The sequence below is a fragment of the Paramormyrops kingsleyae genome, chromosome 14 (assembly GCF_048594095.1).
Source record: "Paramormyrops kingsleyae isolate MSU_618 chromosome 14, PKINGS_0.4, whole genome shotgun sequence".
Taxonomy (NCBI): domain Eukaryota; kingdom Metazoa; phylum Chordata; class Actinopteri; order Osteoglossiformes; family Mormyridae; genus Paramormyrops; species Paramormyrops kingsleyae.
In genome coordinates, this window is record NC_132810.1 from 10792045 (window position 1) to 10808397 (window position 16353).

Consider the following 16353-nt stretch of genomic DNA (forward strand, 5'->3'; position numbering starts at 1 on the left):
GAACTGCAGAAACTGCATAAAACCCCAAAGAGACCACTAATCCACTCAATTAGAGAAGATGTCCATGACACCTGAAAGCTTTAATCCACAAGCGATGCTTTTTTTCCCTAGTGTCCTTTCTTACTTTGACAAGGATCAAGAAAATAGACCCAGTGGCGCCATGTTTATAGGAGGCTGTGGTCTGCTACCGCAGCAAGTCGCTGGCCAAACAAATCCCTTTGGGTTTTTGTCACATGAGCAACTTGACAACTTCAGACTCACCACAACTCCAATGTGGGGTGGGGTGGGGCAGGGGGGAAAGATCTGATACAAACAAAACCACAGGCGTCTCAATCTGACTGTCCGAAGGAGAGAGAAAATACCTGTAGGTGAGGCCATGCAGCCTCGAGTGTCGGCTCGTCTTCTTCGGGGTCAAATTCTGCCCCCGTGGGGTTGGACGACGGTGGCAACGTCCTGAACATGTTCACTGCAAACTGCAACCAGATGACAGCCAGAGTGAGATTTATACACTGCTGTTGGCAAGACATAGAGCGCTAATAGTCTTGGCTCCCCTGTGATAAACATCTATTGCATTTTATCTTCAATAAAGGCTTTGACAAAGATTAACAGCATTGACAAAGAACCGTGGTTTCTGCTAGAGATGCAGACCTACAAGCTCTTCAATGTGCCGACCCAACACATTTATACACTCAATCATAACTCTTTCCTTCCTACGATAAATGAAGTGGGCAAAGACCTCAGTGTCTCAGAAGGAAAGGCAGGCCAAGCGGGGCCGAGGCAGCATGTCTGTATTAGCGGAGTTGATACAACAAGACATTTAACCTGAACTGTGCTTTGAAGGGGATACATTCACTCATCAGGAGAGGCTTTCAATGCACTGACAGCAGCAAATAATCATAATAATACGCTCATTAGCATCCGTCCCTGTAGACAAGCTTTGATGATGAAAGCAAGAAACTTCAAAGTCAATTTATGTACCAAAGAGTGAGTGAGGGGTGGGTGGTGGAACACTGGACATTATATTTCCATACTGATTTTTCAGTCTTCTATTCATTTTTCACCCCGAACAGATTGTTCAAATAAAAAAGATAGCCTGCCTAAAAAGACTGCATGCATTTGCACCTTGAATAGTGCAGGGTTGCTGCTTAGAATAAAAATGAGCTTTGAACAAAAAAAAAAATTATATAAAAATTCAAAAGGACTCTCATTTGGAAATGTGGATGTTCTTCAGCCCCATTAGATTGTATCGTTAATGAACTTATAACAATACCTAGTTCGCTTAAGTGCAAGTCTGACAGTCTTGTGTGGCTACAGCTGTAAACAGACTTGTCTATACGGAAATGGCAAGTCTTCTAAAAGAGCCTTTCATGAATTCCTTCAACTTTAGTCAGGCGTGAAGATCGCATCCGGGAGGAGAGGGGACAATCCCATCAGAGGATGGGTGGCAAACACGACTCACCATGTGCACCACCTCTGGGTAGATGGGCTCTGTGATGACGTTGCGGTTGTGTGTGATGTATTCCACCATTTCACTGAGTGCCGCCCTCTTCACCTCCTTCCACTTGAGGTCGCTGAGTGGGTCAGACACAAAGTCGAAGAGGACACAGCACTGTCGAAGCTTCTGGATGAACAGCTTCTCTTGCTCAGCTGGAGGGACATCTAGGTGGAGATAAGAGACTTGTTACCTGGCAAGGCTCTCGCTGGTGCGTGCTGGGCTCGTTACCGGGGAGGGGGGACAAAAAAAACTGCACTCATGTCTCAGCGGCATGCAGATTCATACCTACAATTTTATTGTCAGCTAGCTAAAGCGGCCGACAAACACAAATGGAATGAAGAATATACTGCACTTTGGGTGCAAGGGCATCCTTCAGACAATTACTAAGCTGATGTGAAAATGCCTTGCATGTTAGATGGTTTTCCATCTAACCCATCTCTCTGACTAATGGTCTAGCTAGCTGTTAAGAAACTCCTGCTTGTTCAACAGCTCATGGTGTAGAACAAGTATTACAAAATCAATGAGCCTTTGCTTCATGGACACATAGTATATGCTTTTATCCTGAACTACAGCTGGGAAAATGATACCTTGTACAACGTCATTTTTAGTTTTTTTTCCCATGTCAGCAACAATACCTTTCTTGGTTTGATTACAATGTATTTATGAAAGCACATGAAGTATATGAGGGAAAATATGAAAAGTGATTTCTGAAGTATCGATTCCCCAGAAAAGACCAGAAGTTGCTGTTGAATAAACAATCATCTCCCTTATTGTAACAGAAGTTGTTAGGAAGGGTGGCATAATTGATAGCTAGCTTTAATTTGTTTTACTGTATGACAGAGGATGACTGTCACATTCTAGAGAGAAGGCCACAGAGGCATTCCTTTCTCACTAGGCCATAGAAAAGGCACTTACATAATCCTAAGTCTCCCTTTTTAAAAAAAAGAAAAAAGAAAAAAAAAAACATTAATTCCAATTACATTAATGTCATTGAAAAACCTTTCATATATTTTTCTTGCTACAAATACCATAAGTAGTTACTACAAATAGGAAGAAAATAGATTAATAAATTGGACATGCAGCCTAAGTATCTTTGGGAAGGTGAAATGCATATAAAACAATGTTTACAAAACCTGCAAAACAAGGCAATGGCACAAAGGAGGAGGTCAGAAAGGGCTGGAAGGGACACAAGCTTAAAGAACAGGAAAGCAGGACGTCCTTGAGCGGCCCGGTCGAAACTCCAACTGAGGAATGTCTGTGGAAACATTAAAACGCTGCCGTCCGTCCGCAAACGGAGCTTGGGCAAAAAAATCACCAAACAAATGTGTCATTTGGTAGAGATTCACACTCAGAATGTCCCAGAGCTGTAATTTTCTACCTAAGGTGGCCCCCCCTGCAAATGTACTTGGGTCTTTCAGAGAATTTCTATCAACAGATTTCTTTATTTTCCTTCTTAGTCACAAATATTGCAGTGCCCAATATGCAGGTTAGAGCTGGAGTAAAGCTACTTTGCAGTTTCCTGTTCCACACAGACACTCAGCAGCAGCAGCGGCACACTGGACACAAACAAAGCCCGGGTCTGACCGCACTGCCAGCCTGATCCTCTCACACCAACGGGACAGGTATCTGGGAGCCATCTCCACTGCCCTCTACCACAGTCCCCATGTCCTCGCTTCACTTTCTCTGGCCTTCCCTCCTCCTTTCTCTGCTTCTCCACTCATCTTTCATCCCAGTTTTTCTCTCCTTCCCCCAACATTTCCTCTCTCCCTGACTTCAGCATTAGTAGAGAAGCAGGATGAAGATCCAAAGTCAGACAGCTGAAGGACACCATAGCCCCATGTGCACACAAACTGTGAACAACCCTGGGAAGCCTGGGGGGAGGACAAGCGAGTCACAAGACCACACAACCTGACATGAAATACAGATCCCGTGCAGCTCTGCACCCGCTGTTGCTAGGCAATAGGGAGCGGTCACCAGTGGTCACCAGCTAAAGGTGGGCTTGATCAACACTGCGGCTCAGCTGCCTCAGTGATGAAAACAGCAGCCATTAAAATAACTCAAACTGAAATGAAGCACCTTGAACAGCATGTTGCAGTGAACTTCAAAGAGCCAGGTGATGATTTAAACACCAGCAGCTTTGAAACAATAAAATGAATATGCATGGAAAAATCTGGGGCTCACTCTTAGTGGCAGACCCTGTCTATAACACACACAATAAGGACACCAGCCCTCACTGTCTGGCTTCCCTTAGTGAACCGTCCCATTACAGAATCACTGTATTTCACATGCTATTGTATGATTGTCAGTCAAATAGAGCCTAAGGGGCATCCACTCAGGAAGCCTCTCTAATAAGCCAGCAACTGAACAAAAAAATGAGACAAAATATGTTTACTAGGCCATATATAATGATCATACGTGACCAACTATAAATGCAAAAAGATGTCTGTTGTGTGATGATTTGATAAAAGGTCTTATTAGTTGCTTGCCTTGTTTGAAAGGTGTTGTCAGCTCATGCTGTGATACTGCTTACACTTGGCCATTCACTGGAAGCAGCGCCTACCTGCACTTATGACTCTGACAGCCATATGTTTGTAATATGCAATTTGCCTCACTTGTACTTCACTTTAGATAAAAGCACCATCTATATAAAGTAAATGGAAATGCAAATAGAATTGTAAAAATGAACAGCACCACTTTAATAATGACCACTATCCATGGACTGAATGCACTGCATTTCTGCCAATCAGACCATCTGGTAGCAATTAAGATATAAATGTAAAATGTAATCATAAACTGGTACCAAAAATAAATGCCTGTGGAATAGTAAGAAATACTTTATTGATGCCTGTGGGGAAATTCTTTTTGCTAATCCCATCAGATACAGCAAGCTTTGGTATCATGGCGAAGGTCAGCCACGGACCTGGGGATTAAGGGTGTTGCTCAAAGACCCACAGACATGTGCCTATTCTGCCAAGGTTGGCCTTGAACCAGCAACCTTCTGATCACAGGCACAGAGGCTTAGCTCACTGAGCCACAAGTCCCATCCCCCCAAATATTAAAATTTATTTTATATATAGCCTTTGATGTACAGAAATTCAAATGCACAATTTTGGTTACAAAAGGGAAATACATGGTAATATAATGCTCTGCAAAGCTCAGACCAACAACGTAAATAAATGCTTGTCATTCAGGAAAAAAAAAAAACAGAAAAGTTTCTTCTGGTTTGGCTGGATGAATTCTTCCATGATTTAACTTGCTTAACGGTGCACGGGACTGCAGTGTCACCCACTGTGCTGCAGACATGTGGAATCTCCAGTTAACATGCATTTGTCATAATTGAGTCAGTAATGCAGCAGCTACGACCCAGTGGTGCTGCTGTGTTAATGAGATGCGAGCATTACGTATGTAGGGTATGGAGACCATGTCCAGTGAGGAAGACAATGAGTGGAGCAGAGGCTTGCATACCCACAGCATGATGCACACTGATGGGACTCTCTGCCACATAGTTCCTACTTCCTGTCTTCATGTGGGGCTCTGGGTGACCGAGGCACCCGAAACAACATGAGGGAGGGGCCTGGACCTGTGTTCTCTGGCTGCTCCATTTCTGGGGAACTGTGCTGAGCAAAGCGTCCTGAGCTTGTCAAGATGTCACGACGAGGCAGAGCAGGAGCCTGTAGCGAACCGCAGGCGCGCACATGTCTGAGGAGAATAACACGGAGAAAATCTCGACCATGCAAACAGACGAAGGCGTGCTGCATCACGCCCCGGCCATCCCACTCCTCGACATCTGCAGTGTCAACACAGAGGGGAGGGACCCAGGCAAGGGGAGAGAGAGAAAGACGGAGAAGTACACCACTGAAAACAACCCTGGGGAACCCTGACCCACAAAGGCACCAGACACAAGCAAACCTCCAAAAATAAGCGTCCGTGTGTCGCCAAGCACCGAAGCAAACGCAAAAACAAGTAGGTTTGCTTTACTGTAGCCCTACAAACCTTGATCACAGCAACATGGCCCGTGATCCAGCGTCTCTCAGCAGCTAGAAACCCTGATAAAAATCACAGCCGGCTAATCTAACTCATCTGCTCTTCAGATAAAGCAGCAAGTTTCACCACGTCAAATAAATTGGAACGTTCATACAAAGACATGCAACAGATTGTATGCCAACTATGTCATAACTGGTTCAACTACAGTTAAAGGTGTAGGTGTCACCAGCTACAGTAAATTAAATCTTTTCTTGGATGTGAACGGCATATTTTGTTAATGAGACTGACTTCACACAATAATTACATTAAAAACAATGACAATGACACTAATCTAACAACATTAACTATGTTGATAACTGTATGCAGGACACCTGATACCATACACAGCTTGACGATAGAAGCAAAAGGAATTCTTTGACCCACTTTGCAAAACAACCTTAAATATCATCAAGAGAAAAAGGGGGGATTACAGGATTATATCTCCAAAATTGGCCACAGGAAAACTGTGTCGGGTTTCCTATAAAACCAGCTGGGGTCAGTGTGGGAGAGCTCGCTCTGGGGATCCAAAGGTCCTGCTGGCTTCCGAAACCACAATACAGTATGTTGAGGAAAAGAACCCAGATAGATTACATAAGGCACATACTGGGCTACCAGGGAAACGCAGTCACGCTGGACAAGCATTATGGATTTAGAGCCAAAGTCCAGAATGACTCACAGGACGACCACTACATGAGGGAACCAAACCCCATCCACCACCGGCTCTAAAATTAAAACTGTGAGGATAAAAATAGAAAGTTTCATTTTCTGAGGGGTGGCTTTTACCACAGATTTCACCGTGAAGCAATATCAAAACCAGTGGCTAAAGTATGGACTGGGGGGGGGGACGTGCCAGAATGGGCAGCTGACCGAGGGGAAGTCTCCGGGCATTCAGCTTCCCACAGCACGCCGTATCAAACTCCACCCTTGCTTGAGTCACTCCACCCCAGTTCCGCTTCACGTTTCACAACCGAAATGAGAAGTGGAGGCCCTTTCTGGGAATACGTCTACCAAAGCAGACCTACAGCTGAGAGGTCCTTTAGGTTTAAGGCCCAGAGTCATTCCTCAGCACTCAAGTCCCAACTGGCCTCTAAGCACTAAACAGTCTAAATCCTTGTTAGCTGATTCCAGTCATCATTCCAGGAACCACCTGTGGGTCACCCTTAGGCCTAGAGTGCTGAAGTCTAGGACATCAACTTCAACCAACTTTAAAACTTTGATGCAAAACTCAATTGCTCCAATTTATAACCTAGAGTTAGTTGAATAACTTTGCACCATAGCTACATATGCTGCACGTATTTTGGGTACCAGACATTGGGTTGAATTTGCCTGTGAAACACCTCCCCACTCATAATATCGCACCTGGAATTTAGCAGACGGCAGCTGAGAGCCCACCCTCTGAAGCAAACAGCTATTGGAAGGGAACAGGAAACAAGGCTAGGGAAACTGAGAGGGACAGGCCATCCTTCCTCTCCGCAGCCATAGAAGGAAAAAAAAACGTAAATACTGTAGCTCTAAACTAGAGATTAAGTTCCAGTTAAGGGCCTGGCAGAGTCAGCCAAAACAAACAATACCGTTTTGCTCTTATTTTTTGTTCACTTGTCTTTTGTATAACACAAGCAAAGTTAGCTTTGTTTTTTTTTTTTCATTCAGACTTTGCATTTGTTCTACACCAGAGTAGGAAAAAAAAGTTTCAGAAACACAGGACATTGGTGAAAATACAACACTGAAAGATATGAGTGTGTACAGGATGATTGTACGCACAGAAAGCTGAAGATAAGTGTGGGCATCAGATGCACTTGACTGGAGAATACTTTGTACTGTTTGGGTTCAGAGTTTACAAGAGCCACAACCCAGCCCCCTCTGGGGATGCACCAATGAGACGCAGTGCTGGGTAGGAGGGACCGAGCAGTGCCCACCCTCTACAGGGTCCCACCCCCTGCCCCCCCCCCCCCCCACCCCCGCCGTGATCTAAAGGACACAGCTACTTGACAAACCGAGAGTCACAGCAGGGTCCATCATCAGACGGGCTTCACGTCAGATTAAAGCACTTTTACTCCAGCCTTTGCGACCAGCCAGCCCCTCCCTCTGATGTGCTCGTGTTAACTCCTGTTACCTCTGCATTCACCCTTCAGATGACAGGGGCCAAGTTGCCCCTTCCTGGCATTTGGAATTCAGCAGCTGCACAGGGCAGAGGCTCACTGGCCAACATCAGCGTCAGATTTCACAGCAATCTCATACGAACACTCAGTCCCAGTCCAGGCTCCACTATGCCACTGTTGCAGATTATGAAAATGGATTTCAAAACAAACTGCTCTCTCAGATCTTAGAGGTTAAACTGGTTGTGGCAGCAGTAAACCTAGCAAGATGGTTAAATGGATATATGAGGAATCAGTGGGGTAGGGGGGTTGTAACAGATTTTTCCCCGCTGATGCTGAAAGTTTAGGAGCTGAAAATGATCACTGGTGCCAACTGAACAGATGGGATTTTTAAAAGATGGAGGAACAGTTATATAGAAGGATTTACCAAGTCAAAAGGGAACAGGGAAATCCTTCACAAATTTTTGTTGTGTTTGTGTGTGAAATTGTGAACATTATAGCGCTTCTCAGCTGTGCAAGAGAAAATTAGCATGTTAGAGTATCCTGACTGGCAGTCTCTCTCAGCTTCAGGAGCAGGCTAGAATGATAGAGCATCCTGACTAGCAGTCTCTCTCAGCTTCAGGAGCAGGCTAGAATGATAGAGCATCCTGACTAGCAGTCTCGCTCAGCTTCAGGAGCAGGCTAGAATGATAGAGCATCCTGACTAGCAGTCTCGCTCAGCTTCAGGAAATGGCTAGCATGTTAGAGCATCCTGATTGGCAGTCTCTCTCAGCTTCAGGTGCAGGCTAGTATGTTAGAGCTTCCTGACTACCGGTCTCTCTAACAGCTTTAGAAACAGACTAGCGTGTTAGACTGTCTTGACTATCCGTCTCTCTCACAGCTTCAGGAACAGGCTAGCGTGTTCGAGCATCCTGACTACCAGTCTCTCTCAGGGTTTCAGGTTTCCACAGGCTCATGTGTCCTCGGAAGGGGAAGAGTTTCCTTCCTCATGTGCACAATGGCCACGGCAGATGGTGCCACCGTCGCTCAACACGTCCAGACGGCTGGCGTACTGTGGTCAGAGACCCAGTGAGGGCCAAGTGTGAGGGGAAGACGTGGGGAGCCCACCACCACATCGGGGCCTATGGGCAGCTGCTATGTGGGCCCCTCCCCTACCATGACCATGCTAGCTAGGTGATCCAGTTTCCCAGCGGTGATAAAGTTTCCACACAAGCTTAATATAATTTGAGGGGGATGGGGGTATCATATAATTCAGATAAAGCTACCAGTTATGCTTATAATATTTGCTACATGGGGACTGTTTGGAGATAAGCGCTCTGAAAGCAGCACTTTCATGGATTAACAGTACACAGTTAGTTTGGTAGGTTATAAGCCAAGCTGCATGAACATTCAGCAAAACACTACTAGCCTGAGTAAAGTACTTACAAACAGCTTTATTTCCACAGGATGAGCTCTGCTTGCTGCATCAAGCTGTAGGGCGCTCCAAGCCCTACTCTTCTGTTGTCAGTGGAAACTCCCGCTCTGCCGCTATGACATTAAGCTAGTAACATACAATGCTTGATTGTTTGCATGTACAAAAGTTTTCTCGCTCAATGGACTGAATGCTGAGGTTGTTGTGGTGTCCGTTCTGATCGCACTCAATGAGACACAGTAGCTGAATGCGTTCTGGCAAACAGCCTAGCCTTTTATTCCTTTATTTTATTGTTTAAACAATGTACAGGCCTCTACTTCTTCTCAGATCGAATGAAACTCTGGGCTCACGCTTCAACGTCAACTGTTTTTGTCTTATCTCCAGTGGGTTTTTTTTTTGTGAGCGAGGGCTAGGCTACACCACCCCCCCCCCCCCACCCCCGCCCATTCCTGACAGTAAACTGTCCTCTGCCCTGAAAGGCAAGAGGAAAAAGAATGGGGGGAGGGGAGAGGTTCAGAATGGGAAGAGATGAGAAGCAGCGGAGTGCTTGGCCTGACTTTTTTTTTTTTTAACACACACAAAGGGCTGCTACTAGCTGCAGCAGTGGCTGTCTGCTTGCTCAGGGCAATTTGTGCTGAGGTGAACTTGTCTATAACACAAATCAGGCAGAGAGAGAGGGACTGAGAAAGAGGGGGTGAGTGAAAGACAGAGAGAGAGAGAGAGAGAGAGAGAGTGCACAAGGGCAAGGGTTGGAGTGCCCAAACTCCCTCACCAGCGACCACCCCCCTCCCCACTTTCTCTCTCTCACACACTCAGACACACATAGGCACAGGCAAATGGACGACACTACACCCTTCCAAGGGCTGTGACTTCACTTCCTTTGACATCACTGGTTAGATTGGGCAGGGAGATGGGAGAGCAGAAAGCAGTAAAACCAGCTCAGCCCACCCCCCAACCCCCACCGCTGCTCTGCATGCTACGCTAGCTCAGCAGAGCCTTCCCCTCTCCGCTCAAAGCGACAGCGCAAATCACACCCCTCTGTTTCGAAGAAAAGGAGGAAAAAAAGAAAAAAGAAACAGCACAGCACCCCTACAATCAATCCCCCCAGGAAAGTGAAGTGAACGGCTGCTGGAGAAGAACAGAACACACACCTTGCACCGTTCTCTTTCCCTTCTAGACAATAAGGCAGAAACACGCAAGGAAAAGAAACAAAATAAAATGGCTCACCTCTGAAGTGCATAAGGGCCACCGGCTGAAAAGGCCCGTTAGTAGTAGGTGCATCCATGACCATCCTGCTTCCAGCTTTATTACATGTCAACATCGACACTCGACCAGAAAACGCAATCCACTTAAGGCAAGGAACCAGCCTCCATTTTAGCACAAAAAAAACAGACCAGAAAATGAAGCTCCCTACTGCTGGAGGGAACTAGCTACTTAGTGATGTCAGCAGAAGAGGAGGAGCCAGTTGGCTGGCCACAGCCAGAAGAAGTGACACCAGCAGACTGTAAATAAAAGGGGTGGGTGATTGGCTGGGAAGGCTAAAGGAGGCGGGACCTATAGCCAGATTTGAGGTCCGCCTCCACTCATCGGTGACAGTCAGGAATTGGCGCTCTCGCTAAGAAACAGCAATCCAAAGATAAAAAAAAAAACCTTTTCCACTTGGAGCAGAACACACTGCACTGTGCACATCCTATTAATTGGCTGGCAAGACCACAAATTCCTGATTTCAAGTTTTAGATCAAGTAGTCTGAAGATAGCAACTGTGAAAATTACAGAAAAAGCTAGTTTCACATATTACAGTCAGCAAAACATCAACTCGCCTGTGCCTATATTTTAACTGCAGAGAAAGATTTCAAATCAGTCAGACCTGTGGCTTAGACCTCATGCTGATTATCTGTGTGACTTTTAATATAACAAACAGTATGAAATGCCAATTAATTATAGAAGAAAACAAATAATTTTACAAAACCTGAAAATGCCCTAGAAATCCACTGCTCAAAGTAAATTATTTGGTAACATTTTAAATGACAGGGCATAAATATTTAACAATAACTCAGTTACTACTAAAGCATAAATCATGAACAAATATATAATATAAATATATCTACTTGAGATAAAAGATACATCACGATTCATTAATGATGAACAAACATGAGATCAGTATTTCACTTGTGTTATTCATTACTTGTTCCTTCAGCTGTTCCTTAGTAGTTCCTTCAGTAGTTCACAAAGGTTTATAGAATTAGATATAGTAACATATATAGTAACTGCTTGAGATAAAACATGCATCATGAATTAACATGAGATCAATATGTAACAGACACTTAGTTTGAGGTTAATTAATACATAAGTAATAGCATAATATTATTTGTGTGTTACTAATACTTAAAATATATATATAAAAAGTATGGAATATATTCAGAATATTAAAGCAATGATACACTGTTAATTTTGTGATTTAAACTTCTCTTCAAGGGTCTGTCTGAAGGCTATCAGGCATAACTAAAGGCCATAAAGTCCCACCTGATTCAGCCTTAACCCTTTAGATGATAAACTATCCCTAACAAAAGCAAATTAACAACTACACTAATTCAAAATAAATGACACTAGATAATGTGTAATTTCCATTTCTGTCACTGCAATGAAATCTTATCTACTTGAGAAAGGACTGAGATCAGGCGGGATTTACTGCTCCATCCCTGGCCGGTGCTGGCAGCAGAGGGCCCAGCCTGATTTCCAGGGTGGAAAAGGGAGTCTGTGGGCCAGGCTTCAGCGTTACATATGCTCTGGGAGGTCTCTACAACCTCTCTACCTCACATGACACCCACATCAGCTTTTTGCCACAAGAGCTCTGAACATTTAATACCACAGTTGCCTGCAAACTCAGACAGCCCCCCGCCCCCCAACCTAAATAGCAACATGTGATGTTTTCACACAAAACAGACACTTGCACATCTTAGGTGACAAACTCCACACACACTTTTCTAACAATTCTTGCTGAGCAGCTACTGGAGAAGCACCCTGCAGGGATACTTCTCAGGTGCCCAGCTTTCCTGATGTTCCCAGAACATTATCCCAGTGCTACTACTGCAACTAATAGCACTTCTCCACTGCACAAAGTATGGTACTTTTGGTACTGTACTTTTTGTACTTTTGCTTTTCCATTGACTTCCAGTCAAGTTCCAGTACCGAAAGTGCCAAACCAGCTGGGGTACTTCGCTAAATATACTAATACAGCACACTATATGTGTGCTGCTTAGCTGATACGATTTTATTGTAATAAATACTGGGGTATTTATAAAACAAAAATGGAGTTCAGAAATTTCTCACAAACCTGTCTTCCAGTGATTTAAAGACCTCAGCACTGATTATGATCATCTCAAAGATTGTATGCAAAGCTCATGCAAAAACAGCGGAGTAAAGTCTAATTTTTAAACATATAAGAATGTAAAAAATTAATAATAATTAAAATTGAAAGCTTGCTAAGTTTTATTCCTATGAGAGTAAAAGAGTAAAAATGTTTTAGCAAAACTTTAACCCATGCACTATAATGTCCATAGAGAATTTAAAGTAAGAAAAAAAGTCTTATTTTAATATAGCTGACTAGCAATGTAAGAACTGGATGTGCATGACATGATGTTGGTATTAATATTGTACATCATCCAGCCCTATAATATACTAGAGTCATTTTTCGAATTCAGTACAAAAAAAAACCCACCTAGCACTGTGATGTCATTCAGCACTTTTTACGGCAAGTTAAGTACCGTACTTTTGGTACTTTCTCGAAGTACCAAAACTTCAGTACCTGGTGCGGTGGAAAAACGCCCTAAGACTTACAACACAAAAACAGATGAAGGGTAAGAATGTTCTCCGCCAGCTTTGGGAAGACCTTCACAAAATGTTGGCTAAAATTCTGGGAACATTCCTTGTTAGCTGGGATGTTGCTCAGATGCAGGGCTTCAGAACTCTCCTGGAGCTTGAACCAGGACTTACCTGCAGTCTTGACAACTATGTTATGTGTTACACTTTGTACAGGCTTCTGTGACATCCACCACTCTCTACTCAATAGCTTACGTATTTATGAGAAAATGTCGCAGACAGCCAAGTTTAAAGTGGCAAGGACAAAAGCTGAGTGTTTTTACCTGCGCATAACCTCACAGAACAGAGCTGACGACCAGATGCCAGTATGACTATTCATATGGTGAAATCCCTCAAGGTCAGGGTCATTTATAAATGCTGAATATTTGTACAGATCCAGTTCAGAAGAAACACAGTCCTGGGTGATACCCAGAACTAGAACCAGGGAATTAGTAAACAAACCTGCTCATTAATCATTAATCCGCACCTGCCTTTCTATACATTATAATACGGGTATCCACAAGACTGGTGCACCTTAAACAACCACACAGAATGGAGAAGAGCCACAGTCATGTTTTTCTGCACAGCTGGCCCCCAGTCATTCAACTGACACACACACACACACACACACAGACAGGTTACACATCGCATATGGGAGATGGAAGAGGGAGGTATAGGGGAAGGGCCACAGACCAAAAAGACAACCCCCCTCCCAGAGCCTGGGTGGCATTTCAGAGGTTCTCAGCACCTTACTGCAGCTGCCTTGAAATGAAGGCTTGACATGTCACATTAACACACTGATAATTCCCTTAATGAATCTTCCTGTTTGACTCTCTGGTATTTCTGAACACATATTTCGATACAGCTGACATGTAAGTGCAAGCCATTTACCCATTATTAACAGGAGGAAGTTATTACTTAAAAAAATCTTCCGTGAAAACCAAAAAGGTGTGGTTTACTGTACCAACAAACAGTCCATGTACTCATATCTTTGTATGGACTTTAATTTCTGAGTATAACCCTAATCTTAACTATGACAAACCAAATCCTTATCCAGCCCTAATTGTAACCATAAGTAACCAAACAAAACACAAGATTTTTTTAGTTTGATTGCATTTACAAATTTTTATGAAATTGAGGTGATCCTTGAGGGGACTGGAAAAATGTCCCCACAAAGTAAAACATAACAGGTTTTTATCAAATTGTGAAGAAATCTGGTCCCCACATTGTAATCTTTACAAACACACACACACGTTTGTATATATCTTTGTGAGGACCGTCCATTCATTCCTATGGGTAAAACTCTAATCCCAACAATGACAACCATAACCCCTACCCAGCCCTAACCTTAACCGTAAGTCACCAAATGAATTAAAGTCATTTGGCAGTTTGAGTTTTTTGATTGCAGTCACAGATTTTTATTAAATTGAGTTTCCTCTTGTAAGGACTTAAAAAATGGTCCCCACAACGTCAAAATAACAGGTCTTTATGACATTGGGGGACAACTGGTACCCACCATGTAATATAAACATGCCCCCCCCGATATATATACACACACACCACACACATACACACACTACAAGCATCTTGGGAGACACCTGTTAGACTGTGGGAGGACCCCAGGATTCAAGGAGGAAAGTTGTTGAACACAGGCTGAACATGCAGAGGGTGGGGGGGGGGGGGAGATCTGAATTTCCATCTCTCGAGGTGTGAAGACACAGCACTACCCCACAGGGCCAAATAAATTTATTAAAATGTTTGTGTATTTATAAATGTGTTGTTGTTGTTGTTGTTGTTGTTTGTGTGTGTGTGTGTGTGTGTGTGTGAACAGAAAACAAAAAGAAATCAGGCAGCTAAGACAGAGGCCTCAAACAGATGTACTCAGCGGCACCACCCTATGGTGCTGGAGGGCACAGAGAGGCCACACATCCCCTGATAGCCACTGCCACAACTGTGACACACGTCACTTATTCAGTGAGCTGCTCGTTTAGACAAAATTTCTAAGTTCAACTCAAATTTTCCCAGGGCTGCCCTTAATTTTAGCAGCGTTTCTGCTCTATATTTTGGGGCGTGTATTTACCACTGTTTTTTTTTTTTCTCCCCCTTTTCTTTTCTTTGACAGAACCTGTGGTGCAAAAGCTATATGTGGGACAGGAAGCTGGGGCTTGATGTGACGGCGGCGTGCTGTGAACCGCAGCTGGCCTCAGATGCGGCAACATGCTCATGCAAGGCAGCGCCACCCTCCACCCCTTCACCCGGGGGGTGCACCATGACTCCCTGACAGGCCCCTCCTGCATTAAATCCACATTACAGCAGAAGAGCAGAGGCTTCTCAAGACCAAAATGAAGAGCAGAAATGACTGACAGAGAGATGTTCCAACTGGAGGAAGCTAGGCAGAGCACTCAGGGCGATGAATGACGTGCCAAATCAGGACATGAGGGTAACATCCTCTCAGCTGATGCAGCCAATAAGTCATCACTGTATACCTGGGCCATCTGAGACGTCTGCCCACAATGCGATTTTGGGTCAAGCAATTACTGATTACTGGACATGGGGGGTGGGGGGGGGGGGGCATCAAGTCAGAAGAAAAACACTCTCCAGAATTAAACATTTACTGCATAGACCAGAGCACCTGGCACTGTGCAAATATTACAAGACCAATTTAAATACCATCAGCACAGTACCACAAATGTGCATGTGGTTTATGTTGGTGCTTTTGCTTTTTGCTCGTAGATGAGAGCTTTGACAAAGCTTAAGGGTAAACAGGGTTCTTGCAGGTTTCAGTAAGTTAAATTTAAGACCTTTTTAAGACCTTTTAAGACCATTATGAGTAAAATTTTAGACCAACACGATGCATTACTAGAAACATTCGAATGATACCAGAAATTCTCATATTTTATGTCACTCATATCCTTAGCCCAACATCCACATATCATACGTGTTTACAAGGTGCGTTTTAATCAGTTCACATGTGTTTAAAGCACGTGGGAGTGGTATTTTAAGGCTTAAACTATAAAAAAGTTTATGTATATGGTCTTTCTATATCGCGGATTTTCACCCATCGCTGATGGGTCTGGAACGTAACTTCCGCGATAGGCAGGGGATCCAGACCCACCAGCCATATATACGCGATATAGAAAGACCATATACATAAACTTTTTTATAATATATTAAATATATATAGGGGGCGTGGCACACGGGATGAGCCGACGAGCGGGGCAAGACATACTGCACTTTTAATCAGATTTTTTAGATTTTCTAAGCAATTTTTATTCAAGTTTTTTTTCCATCTCTATTTTGCTTTTTTGTCTTGGTTTAACTTTTTAAAATCTTGTTTTTATAAAGCACATTAAATAACCCCTGTGTATGATAATAAAAACTTGCTTTGCCTTACCATAAGGAGACCGAGAAACGTTCTCCTCAAGACCATACGAACAACTAAGAACTATATGCTGGAAACTAAGACATTC

The 16353-nt window shown here is 43.7% G+C and overlaps 1 protein-coding gene across 5 annotated transcripts in view; it reads right to left on the reverse strand.

Annotated features, from left to right (window-relative positions):
• ppp2r5ca (protein phosphatase 2, regulatory subunit B', gamma a) overlaps nucleotides 1-16353 on the reverse strand; it is a 44649-nt gene that overhangs the window by 10742 nt on the left and 17554 nt on the right. For 2 of the 5 annotated variants that reach the window (XM_023828367.2, XM_023828366.2), the window contains exons 1-3: nucleotides 10253-10483; nucleotides 1460-1659; nucleotides 363-473 (exon numbers count right to left, since the gene is read on the reverse strand). In XM_023828367.2, coding sequence (XP_023684135.1) covers nucleotides 363-473; nucleotides 1460-1659; nucleotides 10253-10346 — 405 coding nt within the window. In that variant the 5' untranslated portion in view covers nucleotides 10347-10483. Of the gene's footprint in view, nucleotides 1-362; nucleotides 474-1459; nucleotides 1660-9039; nucleotides 9342-10252; nucleotides 10484-16353 lie in introns of those variants that run through there. The other 3 variants (XM_023828364.2, XM_023828365.2, XM_072699305.1) reach the window with 2 other exon arrangements.